Below are 17,733 nucleotides of genomic sequence, written 5' to 3'. Positions count from 1 at the left end.
CTGTGTGAAAAATAAATAAATAAAAGCTTGCATGCAACTATTTTTTTTTATTATTTTTTTTAAAGGTGGAGAAGAACAGTCCCCAGGAGAGACAATTTCTGTTAAGCTCTATTGTCATCACAGATTGTGAAACATAAATTCAGTGTTATAAACAGCTTGTAATTTCAGTCTTCCATTTTTGCTTTAGCAGGCATTAGACTGAAGCTACTGGCATAGGCTTTAAACATTATTATTACAGTTAAAAACCTGTTTTACTCTTGTACTTATTGATCATAACACGACACCTACTCGCTTCCATGTCATGTATTTTGTATGGAATGGCATGCTCTTTATTTTGTGGTGCTGTCAGAAAAGTGATAATGCAGGGTAGGAAAGAGTCTGTCTTCCTGTGAGGATGGAGCTTGTCTTCAGTGGGTTAGGCATTACCTGCTTGCTTCCGCAGGTGTTTCTTTGTGTTTGGCTTGGACAATTTTCTCAAGCTGGAAAACCTGACCCTACTGTGACTCCGAAGTGTTGCACTGTAGTTAATGGAATTATTCGGGAGTTGTGTTCAGCTTGTGAATACACGGAAGCATCTTGCCGGAGGTCTGCGTGTTCAGCTCCAACCATAATGTTCCAACAGTGGCTTTTGGTGTTTGATTTATATATTAATGGGTGAGGAATTTACTGCAGGGTTCTTCTTTCTGTTAGCTTTTTGTCTTCTTTGGTTGAGAGGCGGAGAATCTTGCAGGGGTTGTCCATAACCTGGGCACTACAGATCAGTCAGGTGCTGCTTTTGCTTGGTTTGGCAGTCAGGGTCCTGGGGTGATCATGCAAGCTCAGCCGCTTGGCTGTTATTAGCTCCACAATACCTTCCTCCATTTCTGCCCTGTGTAGCCATGAGGATGAACAGAAATCCATGCCAACTGAGCCACTCGCTCATGCTTTGCTATTTCAGTAGTAGGAGGTAATGTATGTGGCTTCAGAGGAGCCCCTGAGGGATGTGCTGGGTCAATGCAGTCTTGGTGAGAGAGGATTCATGTGGGGATGACTTTGTCATGAGGATGTTTTCACGTGAGCTAGGCTAAATCTAGACCTACTTGCTCTGGTGAGCTGTGTAGAGAAGGCATCAATCAATATTATTAAAGGGATTCGGTTCATTTTGTTGGCTCCATTTTTTGCTAAGCTGCTGTTCCTGTTGACATTCAAAGTAAAATGTTGGCAGAGAGAAGGCAAGTGAGATGAGGGACAGAAATGTGATTTATTCTGTAACTTTTTTTTTTTGTGTAAACTTATGGGGAAGTTGGAGGAAGTTCGTGGAAAGCAGCAATGCCAGAGATATCTTTAGCCAATGACAGCTGAAATTGCAAGAGCAGAAAGGCAGAGCCAGTTTGGAGTTTGTGATGTGGGTTGTAGTCCTTCTGTGTGTTATTTTTGTGAATGTTTTGTTCTGGTCAGCTTGGTAACACACTGGCCCTTGGACTTGGAATATATAGTTAGTAGAGTGGTAAAAGAGAAAATTGAAGTAGGATGTGTGTATTTTTCTAAGGGCTATGGGAGACGACGAGAACATGTGCGCGGAAGGGGAAACCAGTCGGTTTTGAAGGTATTCATGCCAAATTTGATTGGTCTCTTGTGGTACCACATTTTCCTTCCAAATCTGGGAGAGGAGAATTCTGTAAAAGGTTGTTAGGAATGGTGAGTGGCACAAGGTAAATTAATGATAATAGCCTATATTTCTCAGAAATGACAAGCTGCACTGAAATATAATCTCCAGTCCCTGAAGTGTTTAGAAGATCATAGTGGTCTGGCTTTGTCCTCCAAAGCTTAGCTTTTAATTAAATGAAGAAAAAAAAAACCCCAAGCCCTCTTCCTGGGCCTTAGATGTGTAAACAAGAATGTTCTCAAGACTTACATTCAAATGGAAACAGTTGTTTTTTGTTTGGGTTTGAGTATTCCCTTTCATGTTTTGCAAGCCAAAGATGGCAGTTGTGCTAGTGGTAGAAATACAGAAGTTGAAATTCAATTATGGGCTTGCTTAGGAAAAGTTAAAATGGTGGTTGTTTTCTGGATTCTGGGGTGCCTTTTATCTATGTATCCCCGTGTAGAGAGATGTAACTTCATGGAATCTTGGTAAATGTAAAGCAGTACATGCAGCATATTTGATGACAAGGAATAGTTCAGTGGTTAGGGAGACAGCTCATGTAGATTCAGTTCCCTCCTTGTTACTGGTTCTGACATCCCAAGAGGTAACACAGAAGGCTGCTTCCCTGGGAAGAGATCTAGTGATTGATGTGACACATGCAGGATAGGTGAGCTTAGAGAGTACTGAAATTTTGTGGGAGGTTGTGTAAGTACATTAAAGACACTAAAATATATATTTCATTCATAGTGTCACTACGAAGGCAAAACCAAGAGCTCAGTGGGTGGTGGAATCCTGTGTTAATGTAAAGTGTCATAAGCAATCTCTCCAACCACTGATTTCTGTGAACTCCACATTTAATTTCTTCTTTGCATAGTATGCAATTAAAGAATCCTTAGACTTCTGTAGTAATTTTTTCCCTTGTGTCTGCAGATGGTGCAGCTATGCTGAAACTTCATGGGCTCGCAGGGAAATCGTGATTGCTAATTGGTTCCTTCTCAGTCTTTCTGCAGGAAGAAACTAGGCTTAAGACCAGGCCACAGACTGCAGTACTTCTCTGTTCAGCGATGACTGAGTAGCAACACTTCCTTATTTTTCTTCTTCAGGACTCTATGACAGTCCTGATGGTTTTCTTAAAACAAGCATAGTACTTAGCAGTGAGAATGAAGAGAGAGGTTAAGGTCAGGTTTTACTTTTCCCTGTTTATAATCTGTATGGGTGTAGAGTTTTCAGACTATTCCCTCTCTGTTGTTCCGAACAGTTGTGTAGAAAAGAGGCTCCTTTTAAATCAGCTGATGGCCTTTATCATATGTTTAGTTCCTTTTTGCTAACCTGATTCAAACCAGTTTCTCAGGTAACACAGAGATTAGGATGCTGTCATCAGGCACAGTTGTTCTTTAACCTTCAAGTGTCTACAAGGGATTTTTCTGAGCAGTTGGGTTTTTTCCAACATGCCAGACAACCCCTCTATTGAGTTGATCCAGTATGTAGTAAACATGTCCATATGCAGGCCATTGTACGTTATGTGGATGTAAATCCACCCAGTGCAATAAGTGTGTTCCTTGTTGCTGCGAGAGAGGGGTGGTAACTCTGGAGGTGCTTGCCTTAAAGAGGATGCTGCATGCTGGGATCTGCGATGAGGGCTGCTGGACCGCAGCCACGTTCAGTAGCTGCTTTGGACCCTTTTTTTATAAGGACCTGCCATAGATTAAAACTAAAAAACACATGATGAAAAGGAAGTGGCTCTGTTGGGAATAAATAACAACACTGTTCAGAAGATGTGCTGATCTCCCAAAAAGGCCCACAGCACTGAGCTGACATTACTGAAGGATGACGTGGTCAAGCCTCTTTCATTAGAGGAGCTGGGGAGAGAGCGAGGTTACTGTGTTTAGTAACATCAGCTCTTTGCTGACCAGAGAGCAGCAGTAGCTGTCTGGAAAGCGGTGCTCTCGTTTAAGTGGAGCGTGCTCAGAAAAAGCCATTATTGGCAAAGTGAGATTTTTCTTGCGGTGGTGGTGGTGTGAGCAAGCTGCTCTCTAAAAGTAGAACTCGCCACAATTGTTTTGTGTATTAAGCTTTGTAGTTCCTTCTTTGTGTAGGAAATCATCCAGCGCTGATGGTAACACGCTGTACTTGCTACCACTGTACAGAGTTTCGGCGTAGACAAGAAGTTAAGCAACCTCATGCCCTCCTTTAAAAGAAGCTTTTTGAACCTTGTGGATCACAGACTGTCCTCAGGATGGGTGTTGTAACTCCTGGGCAGCAAAAGCAGTACAGGATTAGAGCAATTGCTGCACCCAGTGTCTCAGTGACTTGGAGCTGCCTTGGTGCTGCTTTGTCTAAGATGTGTTGGTAGTGAGAGAGCTGGGTAGTGATGGTTGCTCCATCTTTAACTTCTGGCTAGTTGAGAAGAGGGAGGCCAGGCTGTACAGTGTAGGACAACCTTTCAACATTACCCAAAGAAGTGAAGGACCAAAGGCAAGGCTAAAGATGTGAGAGTGTGTATTTGCTTCAAGAAAGCCCTGAACAGTTGTGTTACTTGAGAGCTAAGTGGAGTAACTGGATGGAATACAACACTGGGAAGCAAGACCTACGCCATGATGAGATGGTTCCTTGTAGGAAATGAATTCTCTTCACAGTGAATATGTGAACTGTCAAACCTGCCCTATTAACACATCAGTATTGATGATGCATTAACTGCATTATAGGTACAGCTGTGACATGCTGTGGCAAGCAGAAGTTGCATGTTAGACTGAATGTTGAACACCAGGCTTTCTGTAGCATCCCATTTTGCAAAAAGAATGGTTCCATTGCAGTAGCGAAGGGCAACAGGCAAGTGCTTTTAGGAGTAGCTAGTGACCTGAAATAACTAGTGAGTATATAAAAAGAACAAAGACCTACTGCATGGAGTAAATGATTATTTGATGATAGATGAGGATCAAATAGCAGGTATTTCTCAGGGTGACAAAGTGGTTTTTTTCCATGTCAAAATGTTTTTTAGGATCAAAATCAGCATTAGCAAATCATAGTTAAGGTTGAGATGAAACTGCTGGATCACTGTACTCCGGGCTCTGTGTGTCACACAGCGCGTGGCTTTGGTCTGCCCAGTCTGTGTGTACTCAATAGTGTCAACTTGCTGCCTTGGTAATGTGCTGTGTGTGTTGTTCACAGCCTCTGCTCTGCTTCTTGGTGCCCCAGCCTGGAGCAGCTCTCAGGAAGGAGACTTGCCAGGAGATGCTGCCAGATGAAGGAGCAGGCTGCAGGTCGCATGAGTTACTCTCCGGCATATGAACCTGTTACGTGCAATCATTTTTCCTCGTAGTTCATTGACCCCATCTTGGTTACATGATCAGGGTTGGATCTGTTCTCTGACTAGGAATGGGCTGCAGGTCCTTGGACTGTGTGTGGAGTGGGCTTTTCTATTACCTTTGGAAATATACTTGCCCCTGGGGTGATCCCAGAAAATAAAAGAGTACAAGTAGGTTTCTTAGGCAGTAGATGAAGCTCAGTACTTTTGGACTAAAGCCCTGCTTCAAGAGAGGTATTTGTGGTCGTCTAGGTAAAAAATGTGTTGCTTCTTTTTGGTGGTTGGCTGTATTGGGGAGTTATCTTTTAAACAAATAAATAGTGTATTTCTTTAAAGAACTAATTTCTGACTCAGGTGTTTAGTGTAGAATAAGTCTGAGAATGATAAGCAGTTTAAGGAAAGACTTGGAAATCTGTAAGCCCCTGAATGAACACAGCATCAATCCAACTATTGGTAGTTATCCTGCGTGTTTATAATCTACTCCAGACTATTGGGGCTGGGTAATAAACAGGTACTGCATTTTTTCTGTTAGTGAGCAGAATAAATATGTAGTAGTTACGCTCAATTCAGAATTGGGAGTTGAAACAGAGGTAAATTACACTGGTCATGTTAAAAAAGCTCTGTAAGCTGGAATATCAAAAACTTTCAAACGGAATAGAAGTGCTCCAAAGAGCATTTTATGTGCACATTGTTGTGTCTGACAGCCCAGTTTATAGAGTAAGTCCATGGACTCTTTCTCTGAAACGGGATCCAAAGAAAACACGGCACAGCCAAACAGCCAAATGGAAAGTGTAGTTGACTTTGAGCTCTGATTAATTTGTTTTTCTCATAATCCTTTTCAGGGTAGTGAGAAAAACGTGAGAGAAAGCTGAGGCATTGTGGTATGATTAACTTCTGTGAACAATGTCAACCTTACACAAATTCCTTCAGAAAAATACAACAAACCGGAACATGTGCCTTAATTGGACCTTTTTTCCCTGGAAGTCAGTATGGACCAAGGTGCTTGTCCCATTTCATGTTTGGGGCTCTGCAGTTCTCATTGTATGTGTGAAGTTCTGTAAAATGTCACTCACTAAATGAACTAGGAAGTTCTTAAATCACCAGTGTCAACAGCACATTTGTCTGTAGTCAATTTCTAACTTAGAGCCCACTGGACTTTATCCTTTTCCATATTAAGGGGATGATGTTTCATAACTGAGAGGAAGTGAGTACATACTTTTGCCATAAAGTTCTTGAAATCTCATAATTTATAAAAGCATTAAATATCTAAAATTAAGTAACTTTCAAGCTGAAAGAAACATAAAGCTAAAAGCAGTATGACTTTTAAAGCCCAGCCTCAGAATAGATGCATGAACAGATATATAATGCTTTAGTTAACGGTTGCTGCCATTTCTCTTACAAATTGTTCTTTAGGGTATTGTAACTCAGCTGTTTTTAAACCCATCACTCTGGATCTTTGCCTACAAAATGTCAGCACAAGTGCAAATTTTATTTCTTTAACAAAATAAAGGGCTTGGAGCAGTTGGGCTTTCTAAAATTTCATGGCAGTAAAATAAATCGTGTTACTTTGCTTTGCCATCCAAGGAACCACCGTACTGTTCACCTTGTCCTGCCAGCAGGTAGAGACAGAAACCAGAACAGTTCAATTGGAAGAACATTGTGTGTTCTGACTTGCACTTCTTAAACAAGACGAGCCCAGTGTTGGAGTGTAAATATACTCGTGATGGTTGGGCTGTGCTTTGAGCTGATGGCACTGGAGGGTGAGTGCAGGGATGGTTGCTTTAGAAGAGAATCTCACAAGTTGAAAGCAAGATGTGGATATTGGCTCATTGAAGGAATTTAGTCCAGGATGAGGTTGTCTTTCCTACAGATTGAGGAGGGAAGCCCACGTCTGCTCTCACCAGTGTCTCTCTTACCACATCTACTATCCTGGAGTACTTCAACATTGCCCATCTCCCCTCTGGCTTCTAAAGGTGGGTAGTGCCAACCCACTCACCTTTTTTGAACATTTTCCTGAAGTTAAAGCCTTGGCACATATTCCAGGTTGTAGTATGTGACTGTTCTGTAGTCAGTATTTACTGAAATAGGGATTTCCTGTTTCAAAGTGTTACTGCTGGTACAGCAGTTCTGGTGTTTGTTTGTTTATTTTTAAAGGTTTAGGGAATGAATGTTCTTGCACTTTGCTGGTTCTGGTGCAGCAACTCACCTTTTAATAGCCTCTGCTTTCAGCCTGGATCTTTATAGAAGGAAGATTAGGTAATAGTTTGTGTAGAAAATACCTGTTTCTTACGAAAAATCTCACCCTGTTGGGTTTTTTTAAGTTGTCCCTCCAACAAGAAAGTCTTTAGTCTTTTAAAGGCTTAAAAGTCTTTAAGTCTTTGTTGGGTATTAGAGTTGCTGTGGTTTTAGCATGCTCATGTTCTGGATCCTTTGTTAGCTTAAGTTATTAGTCCTAGATAAGTGTTGTGGGATGGAAGGACTGCTTTCTATTGTCAGTGCAATTGCTGAATCTCTGGACAATTTGTCTGGGTTAGAATGTAAGGTTTTTGGCTCCAGTGTTTGTTTAGACCTTTTCCTTGTCTGTGGAAAAGATGTTAAAATAATTAAGCCTAGCATGCATAAAAAGAGAACCTTTCCACAGAACTGAATGCTTGGGACTCATTCAAGTTTCGTGTTGCTTAAATAAATCAGCATTTTACTCTATTTGCTTACAAACAACTTACCTATTCTGGGCAACCTTTTTCCATGTTTTCCACGAAGACCAACTCTCAGAGTTTCCAAAACCAGCAGCTCTCTACACTCTGTAGTTCTTAGTTTTACATTGAAGTGCATTTTATGTGTCTAATTATTACATTATTAGTACACTTTTCTTCCAGCCTCTGGAACATTTTCATTGTGATATGTGTCTAATATAGAAAGACCTAATACGTAGAATTACTAGAGAATAATCCTTTTGGTTCTTGTTTCCTGGAGAGTGCATCAAGTTCAGCCTGCTGTTTTCAAGGGAAATTCCTCACTGGGATGCTCTGTTCTTGTAAATAACTTTATCCTGTGTTTCTTAGAAACTTTATTTTTAATCTTGGTGCCAAAATGAGTGCAGCTTGGTTCACTGAAACTTGCAAACAGGAATCCAGTGTATTAACTACAAGTCCAAGTGCCTTCTTTTCTTCCTAGTCACAGTGCAGGCAGCGCTGACCACCTTTTCATGGATTTTGTGTTGTTTCTGACCTGCCACAAGATTAGTGTTCAAGAATTAGGGCTAGTTTGGCTTGTGACCCAGGGGAGAAAGAGTCACTTGAGAAAAGTAGTTCTCTGGAAGGTGTCCCCTTGATTTGCATGTATCTTAAGGGGTAGCTGGTAAATTACAATGTAATGATGAGTGGATCACTCGCTATAATACCTGATTTATTTGAAGTTATGTGGCTGAACCCCTGCTCTGGTCACATGTCATGATGTGATTTGAAGCAGGGTGTGCAAATGCATTTGGTTTATCTTTATGCTTTTCCGTCTAATGCAGCTTTTTTCAACAGCAGTAACAAATCAACATTGTTCTGTGCTGTGTAATATGGACCGGTTGTGTCTCTGCTGGTCCTGGTAGTGTTCATAGTGATGGCTTAAATGAGCTGAATGTTCAGTGTAGGTGTAAATCAAGTCATCCTTTCCCATTTAACATTGAAACCTAATTAAGAAGTTATGGCCATCAGAATATTCTACTTTCATTCTGATTTAAAAAGGCTTAATAACACCTGCTTTACTAACTTGCCTTTCTCCTTTTCCTTTTTCAGTTTGTGGGCCAAATGTTGACATTCGCAATGACATCCATGAGCTGAAACGCCTGGAGAACTGTACGGTGATCGAGGGCTTCCTTCAGATTCTGCTCATCTCGAAAGCAGAGGATTACCGCAACTTCCGCTTCCCAAAGCTCACTGTCATAACTGACTACTTGCTGCTGTTCCGTGTGGCAGGCTTGGAAAGCCTCAGTGATCTCTTCCCCAACCTCACAGTCATTCGTGGGAGGAACCTCTTCTACAACTATGCCTTGGTTATCTTTGAAATGACCAATCTTAAAGAGATTGGGCTTTACAACTTGAGGAACATAACCCGTGGGGCCATACGGATTGAGAAGAACTCTGACCTCTGTTACCTCTCCACAGTGGACTGGTCTCTCATCCTAGATGCGGTGTCCAATAACTACATCGTTGGGAATAAACCTCCGAAGGAATGTGGGGACTTGTGTCCAGGAACAATGGAAGAGAAGCCATTGTGTGAGAAGACATCTATTAACAATGAGTACAACTACCGCTGCTGGACCACCAACCACTGCCAGAAAAGTAAGATTTGAGTAGATAGTGTTTTTGTTATCTCTTTCTGAAGTAAAGGTTTAATTTTATGGTTTTATTTTAAACTCTTTAGCAATGTAAGCTTTTATTCTGGTCATGTGTAGTCCACATAACAAGTTATCCAGTTACCACACATATTCCTTCCCAGCCAGTAAAGGATCATCTCACTTGATTTAAAAAAAAAAACAACAAAAACCCAACAAACCAAACCCAACAACAACAAAACAAGACCCCACAAACTTCCTGGGTTACTTCCCCATGGAAAAGATGCAAAGTAATTGTAGAACTAAAGCCGTTACAGCAAACCTGGAACCAGTTTTACCTCCCTGGAGGACTTCGGCTGGAGGTGGCTTTGAACACTATCTCCTCCTTCTTGCTGAAGTGGTGTTACATGTGTGTCCAAGTCATTGCCACACTGAAGCTGTTAATTGGACTTAGTTTTACTTTGTTCTTTGATTCCTTTGGCAGGCACCTTCAGAAATTGCTGTAATGGTAAATTTTGTACATGAGAACTTGGTTTCTGAAATCAGATTTTACCCCTACAGGCTGTACTGTCAACCAGTTAATGGATATCTGGACTCCTGGGGAAATTACCCTTGCCCATTTTGTTCCTATCAGGCATGACAGGGGTTATGCTTTTCTGATAACAAGTATTAGCAAAAACAAAACCTGATCTCACTTTTTAAAAATAGAGTAAACAAATTCAGAGTTTACTCAAATAACATGATAACATGGCAGGCTTTTTGAGTTCATCCTGTAACTTCATGAAAGATGAGCCTTGCAGTATCAGTAAGGCTTAATTACAAGCAGAGCTCACTGGGAGGAGCGGTTCCTAAATTCCACATGCAGTCCTGACCAAAGCTGCTGTACTGATTGTAAACACCAGTGTGAGAGAGACCGGGGACAGGACTATATTCAGATTACCTTCATTTGGAGTAACTACTTTTTAGCAAAGTGGCTCATCAGTTGCTTGTGAAGCCCTCATGTTCAATTAGAACTGAAATTAAAGTACCTCGTAGGGCAGGGTCAGTCAACACATGCCAAAAATATCTCTGGAAAGAAGGCATTTGTAGGGCTGTGCTTTTATCAATACTTCTGAAGGGAAATAAAGTTTGTTTTTAAACAAAGAAGACAAAATCCCTCATCCTGTTAATGGGGAACTTTGTGACATGTCCAAGGTGAGGGATGTGAGCTGTGTTGCTGTGAGTTGCTAGGGTTCTGCATGCCAAATTTATGTCTTCATCAAGAGACTGTAGCTCTGTTGTCTATGGAGAGTGACCTGGGTGATTCCTTTGCAACCTCATGGCCTTCAGTGGTTCCAATGGATGTAACTAAAGTGTATTTAATGAATTGGTAGCAGCTTGCTTGCTTCCTGTTGTGTGCTCTGGCTATTTGGAATAGACAAAAGTAATGTGCAAAACTTGCTGTCTTTTAGGGGAATGTTAAAATAATTTGGATCCCAAATGCACATGACAAGATGTGTCTAAATAAAATGAAGTCATAGGTACACTGTCACGGCAGCACTTTAAGGCAAGGGTGTAGACAATGTTTTTTCTTCTCTTGTATGCTTTCATCTTCCTTTTGTAGGAGATTGTGAAGAAAACAAGTATTGGAGAAGAGCCTTGAAAGGCTTGTTAAGAGCATTAGACTGTAGATAAACAGTGTAGGTTTAGAGTATCTTGGGGTGCAGAGCATATAAAGAAATGAGTAAGCTCTAATCAATACAAAGAGTGAGAAAGTTAAATGTGTTCAATCTGTTTGTCATGATAAGCTACCAACTTTGAGGAAGAAGGCTTTAAATTTGCCAACCATTCATCTAAAAAGAAAACAACCCCAAAGTACTCCTGTTCTGAAGAAAAACAAGGGAGGTATAAATGTGCAGTTGTTCAAAAGGAAGCTTTTTGTCTCTCCTGCTAGATTGCTTGGACGCTTTGGCAATGAACTCTTGATCTGGAGAGGATTCTTGCAGTACAGAATTACACAAGACATGAAAAAGAATAGAAGCAAAGACACTGAAGTTACTGAGTGTTTCAATCTGCGTTTTCCTACCAGTAGAGAGATGACACCTATGTTATTTTCCAGGGAATATTTTTCTAGTGTAGTATCTAATTTAACCCTGACATTCTCCCTGTGCGTCACAGTCATGTTAAGCTGAAAATGCTGTCTATCACTCAGGGTTCCTTTATGCCTTTATATTTTTCTTCTCTCTGGATCTGTGGAGGAGTGTATATTAAGTCTCTTTTGTCCTTGTTTAGGTTTTACGCTGAAAGATCTGAAGTCGGTGGGTAAATGTTGTGTGGGAACACTCAGTACTTCAAGTAGCCTGGCTTCTGTTTAGTTCTGTTGTTGAGTGGAAGTTGTTTTTTTTTCCTCCTTTTTCTTGCTCACAAACAAAGAACGAACCCTGTGCTTCCTTCGGTATAACTTGTGCAGGAACAATGTTGAGGGAGGAGAGAGGGAAGGATATGCTGCGTTTGACTTAGAATAAGCCATTGACGTTACTATAGTAGAACAAACTACAAAGAAGCTGCAACTTCTGTGTTTTTTTCTTATTTCTTAAGGCTCAGCCTAAAGTGTTATCAGCTGCTCTGCCAGTTTGGTTGCCCTGGTTTCTGTGTAGCATACATACATTCCTCTACCTTGGAGTGCCCCAGGCAGCAGCCTCCTGAGTGTGCTCGCTTTGGAGCTGCGGGGTGCTGTGTTGGGGTTGGCATGCTATCATCTCTCTGACTTGCACCTACTTTCCTTTTGGCATATCAGATGCCAGCTGTAGTTCACTTGAGATTCAGGTCCACACAGAAGGATCCCTCAAGGTAAAAGGAGAGTACTGATGTTGTTTACATCAGTGCTTGTGCTTTGGGGCACAGGTAGAGATGGAAAAGATAAAAAATGAGAGTCCAGACACACACATAAGATCATGGCTTGCTTTTTCCTTCTCCTTTTTGTGGCAGTTGTGACTGCTGGAGATGTTATGGAAGCTGCTTGTGTCTTGCTAGCAATTGATGTGAGAACTAGAAAAACTCTTCCTGGTGCACCCCCAAAAGACTTGTCTCTGATACTCTTGCTTTGCCTGTCCATTGGTCTACTGGAAAGAAAACTTCGGTTGTTTTCTGTGTGCCTTTTGCTGATGACTAAGTCCTGAGGTCTGCTGCTTTAGTCACTAGGCCTTTGTAAGCCTGCAGAAACCAAATGTAAATTACAGCCTTGAAAACCTGCCTGGAAGTTCAGGATCCCTTGTCTACCATAACCTTTGTGGTGGTTTGCGAACAAGTCCAACTAATGCTTCCCGAGATGCTTTTGCATTTGCTGGGGCCATAAGAAAAGAACTAGTTCATGTGGAAAAGCAATAGCAAAACTAGCAGCGATCCATATATAACATACATGGTATAAGGGTGTTTTTTTCTTTAACTTCATCTTAATTATTTGTCCACCCCCCAGTTACGTTGGACGTACTCTGTCAAGCATTAGCTGAAACCCTTCCTTTCATGCTCGGATAAGAGAAAGACTAGGGGCCTGGTTATGGGGAGGACAGACTGTCAATACCTGCTTTGAAGGGGTAATGGCTTTAACTGCAGCTTCTGTGCAAGAGCACAGCCTGGAAGTCTGGGTCCTCCCTTTGTGAGAGCAAATTATGGTGCTGCACGGAGGGGATAAAACAGCCATGCTTCCCATAAAAACATTGAATGTGTGTCTGAATTGCATGAGGGACCTTTAAGATTAGATTTGTCACTGGCATAAAAAAAAGTAGGTTTAAATTGGCATTGTAGAGAGAATGCGGATTAGGGCCATAAGCATTAAGCATTTGCTTCAAAAGAGGCGAATTTGACGTGAAAAACAATAGCTCACATGGACCGCGCTCCACAATACAACAGAAGACGACTTTCAGCTTCCGAATGTGTCAAACTGAAGACCACAGAAAAGGCATGTGAGGATTTGGAGGCTGATAAAGAAGCAGATGGCAGCTAAGCACAAAATGTTTTTAATGAAAATGTATCCTTACTCCTTTTTGAATTGGTTTGACAGTGGCCTGAAAAGATACGGTGTATGTGCGGAATGAGGAACAGGAGGGAGAAAATGACAGTGAGTGGGAAGAATGGTCCATATGTACCTTCTACTAAAATGTTTAAACATATGGAGACAGTAACATGATGTATTCTCACAAATATTCGGAACTTGCTCCTGTTTGTTTACACGGAGCTCAAAAGATAATGCAGTTGAGTGGTATCATTTGACATCACTTCATTGACTTGTGCAGTACTTCCCAGGGTAGCCATCTGGGAATGTGCTCCCTGTTGATTCAGCACAGTAGTGGTGAAAACCATGTGCTGGGATTTTTTTTCCCCTTCTCTCCTTTTTCTCCCTTCTCTGAGGAGTATTTACTCTGTTCCCTTGTCCTTTAGAAATACTAAGCACATGTGAACTATGTAGATGAGAGAGAGACAGAGGTTGGGAGCCAGAGATGCCAAATCAAATTGCCCTTACTACATCTGCATGCTTTTTTCTGTTTGCTGCTTCTTTTAAGGTTTTTTTATGTGTTTTTTAAACTCTGAAATAGAGTAAAAATAGCATGTATTGGAGGACAACATACTTCAAAAGTTATACTCTTTTTAGCAAGCATATTTAACGTAGTACAAGGATAAGTGAAGCTGGTGTGTGTAATGCCAGTCCTGCCTTTGTTGGGCTAAAAATACAAGTACCGTATAAACCTCAGCATTGAAAGGGACAGGTTGTTTGTCCATTTGGTTGCTGTACAAACTCAACAGCAAATAAACATCAGCTGAAAGGAATAAACAGAAGGGTAGACAATAAAAAAAAAGGCACAGTTGGTGTCAGTGAGTTAAAAAAATCTGGAGCATGTTAAAGAACTGTTGTTGGTGTTTTCATTCTGAATGAAGTTTTTGCCTGAGCTTCGCTCCCCTCCTGAGCCTGCTCTTGAGCCAGAGGTTTCCCAGAATTTTTATTATGGCTGTGAGAGCATATTTAATGAGGAAGCTGGAATGGCCACAGAGCGGGTCAGGCCAATGTGCAGTTAATTACTACAGCAGTGGTTTATATTCTGAGAAAAGGGCTAAAATTAAACAAATGTATACTTGGTGTTTTGCTTTGTTCTCTTGCAGAATGCCATAACCTGGGAAGAATATCTTGAACCTTACAGCCTGCACTAGTCACCAAGCACTAAGTGCTAATGCTGAATACTCAGCCTAGCTTCCTAGTTTCTCTTGGCACTGAGATGTCTAGTGTTTTTGAGAGGACTTCAGATTTTGGAGTTGTGTTTTCCAATACTGAAAGACTTAATGCAGTTTAACCAGGCCCATCAATGACACTTTGGCATGGGTTAAAAAAAACCTGGTAAAAATCCCTTTAAAAGTTTAGACCATCCCCCCACATTTTGGGATAAAGAATTAAAGAAAAAAATTAGGAAGTGTTCTTAGGGTTTTTGTCTTCTGCTCACATGTACACGCACTTTTCTCCTCTCCTTAGAAAACATTGTATTTTACACTTGCTTTAACTTGCTTTGTTTTTTCAGCCCAGAGGTGTGTTTATGCTCACCAGGTCATACGTAGCCATATTCCAGTGACCATCCATGCTGTTGGTAAAGTTTATTTCATTTGGTGTTATTTATGATAATGGGGGTAATTAATGTGTGTCATTCATTGTGGAATGATAACAGTAAATGTTGCCATGTTTGCATTGGAAATTCAGTGCCTGTGAAGTGATGGTTGGGAGGTTAAATGGCTCATGGATTCTGACTAACGCAAACTGTTTTGCATATAGACCACTCTGATTTAAGAAAAATGAGGATTAGCAGTTCTAAACCTCACAACAAGCTTGCTCATATGAGGAATTGGAGTCAGAGTTTTTTGTGCTTTATGTAAATGCATCTTATAGGCATAGTTAAACAAGAGCATGATTGAAACCTGCCTGGACAGAAAGCCTGTTGGGATCCACACTGTGCCTGTGTTTCATGGCTTCAGATGTTTGCCTCATGAAACTTTGAAATCATGAGTAATGTTTATTGCTACTTCAGTATGGATTTACTTGAATTGTCTCATGCCAAGCAACTGCTTCACTGTCAGAAAAACAACTATAAAAATATAATTGGAGATCACTAGTAGTAAATAGCCATTTGCTGGCTTTATGGGTTGCATGTATGTTAATTCCTCAGTTCAGTTTCTCTGATGCTCTGTGCTAAAGGGTGGGGAAGAAAACCAGAGCCAGTCCTTCTTACAAGATACAAAAGCATCACTAGATTGTCACGCATAGAGCGTGCAGTCTTAATATGTGCAGTGCTTGAGGAGGAGTCCTGGTCTGACCTCTCATTACATAGAGGCTCATGGGAGGAGGGAATGGACTTGGTAGCCCAGGGGGCCTGAGGCTGTGGAGCAGAGGGGGATACGAAAGGATCACATTCAGTGAGGGTTTCTAAGATGTTGCTTATTTATTTCAAACTTAAAAAAACTCAAACACAACCAAACAAACCCTTTACAACCTCAGTGACATCCTAAAGGTACTTCCCAAGGCACCGCATGTTAGTGATGTTTCAGGAATTTGATAATCTGGTGCTTGTTGGGCTTGGAAACAGAATGCTTTTGGATTGGTTTACAACACTTCTGCTGTTCTTAGTGACTTGCTTCCATTCTAGAGGAGACTGAGGATGATGTGTTGTTCAGAGAATCATTTTCAGTTTTACCTTCCTGTGCAGCAATACCATGTTAAATCTATAAACTTAAATATGCATCTAAATTTGAACCAAGTCTTTGATTAACCTACTTAATGTAGATTTCCAGGCCCTGTTCATGTATATTAGCCAAATGTTTGTTAATAAAGAGTTGTGTTGGCCAGTTAATTACATGTAATTTTATGATGAATTTGCAAAACAACTGGGAGCTGGGAATAGCTAGCAGCGTTATAGGGAAAATGTCAGGGAAATGTCAAGTGCAGAACCAGAAGAAAGCTGTTTTTGCTGGGTTCTTGCAAATGTCGCAGGGACAAGGCAAACTCAGCCTGGCTGAGTGTTTTGTGCAGTTCTCTGTGGCTCTTATCCATGCAAAGAGTCTGGCTTTAGCGGGTTGCTGGCTTTCCTGGGCATTTCTGGTTTGACAGTTAATGCTCCTGTGGATGTCTAACGAGGGCAAAACTTGAGCCACAGTCTTTTTATCTTGGTGGGGGCCCTGAAAAGCTCTGTCCTCCACCCAGCTGTCCCTTTCCATGAAACATATAGAAATACATCTTTGGTGATGCCTGACCAGCAGTTGAATTGGGCTGAAATGGGCTGCAGGAGGTTTGAAGGTGGATGAGTGAGAAAGCTCACTGAACCTGCCAGCATTACTTGTTGTAAGAAGTAAACGTAAAACTTGGGTTCAACCCTGGATAGGAATCATGCCCTCTGAAACTTCTGAATGGTGGGCACCATTTTCCTTGTTTTCCGTCCCCAAGCACACATAAATATAGGAATGAATTGTACTTCAGCATTTTCATGCATTGTTTTTATGTGGCAAACAAGTTTTTCAGTGTTCAGCAGTGATGAAGAGCCTTTGTTTAGCCTTCGTTCCCACTAATAGTGCGATTTCCTTCTCAAGTCTGTTTATGGCTCTGAGAATTATCTTGTAATAAAAAGATGCTCAGACAATAGTATGTTCATACACATTGAATTGCCTTTTTTTTCTGAGGTGAACTCAGCCTGGTTGAGTTGTCCACTGTTTCTTCCTCCTCCTGGTCTCAGCATTTGGAGTGGAACGTGCATGTGCTATCAGCTGAGCGCTAAAAATGAGCAAGCAAGTAGCTTGCCCACCATAAAATGGGAAGGGGCTGAGGTGCCTAGAACCTGGGTTTCTAAAGCTAGAGACCATATGGCAGTCTCTCAGTTCTTTTGTTGTTTACTGTTTCTTGCTGGGCAAAGTGAACTTGTAGTTACCTGCCCCAAACCTAGTTCCATATGCCCTGGCTAATTATTACATGCATTTGTATAGCCCTTGACAAGGTAGGCGAGAGTGAATGCAGCACATGACTTGAGGATCCCTCTTGGAAAGGCCAGTGATTTTTGGAATTCAGTTGCTGATTTGCATGCTTAGAGAGATTTGAGAGGCAAATTGAAGTTTTCCTTGTTGGTAGTTAAAGTTCAGCTTATGCTCTTAGGTGGATCACACTAGTTTGTACACCAGTGCGACCTCCTGATGCGTTTTTTCCTTGTTGCAACATATTTGGTTTATAGGCGCTTAACTGTTCCCTTCTTATAAACAGTCCTCTATAGCTGTTGAGGCTCACTCCTTCCCAGCATACTCGTCCTCCCTCCATTAGTGCCTTCTCTCACTTTTTACTAGCGTAACTCAACTGAGGGGTCTGTTTCTCCTACTTTGTTTTTCCCTGGTTAATGTGTGAGGAATACGTATGGATGATTAAAGGTTATAGTTTTGGGAAATGATGCCATTTAGGAAGCATGTTTGAAGTGTTGAGCGCGTGGAGAA

General features: G+C 41.2%; 1 protein-coding gene across 1 annotated transcript; it reads left to right on the top strand.

The window, feature by feature from the left end:
* Positions 1-6,651: 6,651 nt before the first annotated feature.
* LOC104402317 (insulin-like growth factor 1 receptor) lies at positions 6,652-9,259 on the top strand (the record flags this gene model as incomplete). Its single annotated transcript, XM_010010161.1, has 2 exons — positions 6,652-6,688; positions 8,714-9,259. Coding segments are annotated over exons 1-2 (583 nt in total), but the record flags the coding sequence as incomplete, so codon positions are not given.
* Between the last annotated feature and the right edge of the window lie 8,474 nt (positions 9,260-17,733).

The sequence above is a fragment of the Nestor notabilis genome, unplaced genomic scaffold, assembly GCF_000696875.1.
Source record: "Nestor notabilis isolate BGI_N333 unplaced genomic scaffold, ASM69687v1 scaffold31762, whole genome shotgun sequence".
NCBI lineage: Eukaryota > Metazoa > Chordata > Aves > Psittaciformes > Psittacidae > Nestor > Nestor notabilis.
The sequence above is the reverse complement of the archived record's forward strand: the minus strand, read 5'-3'. Positions and strand labels throughout refer to the sequence as shown.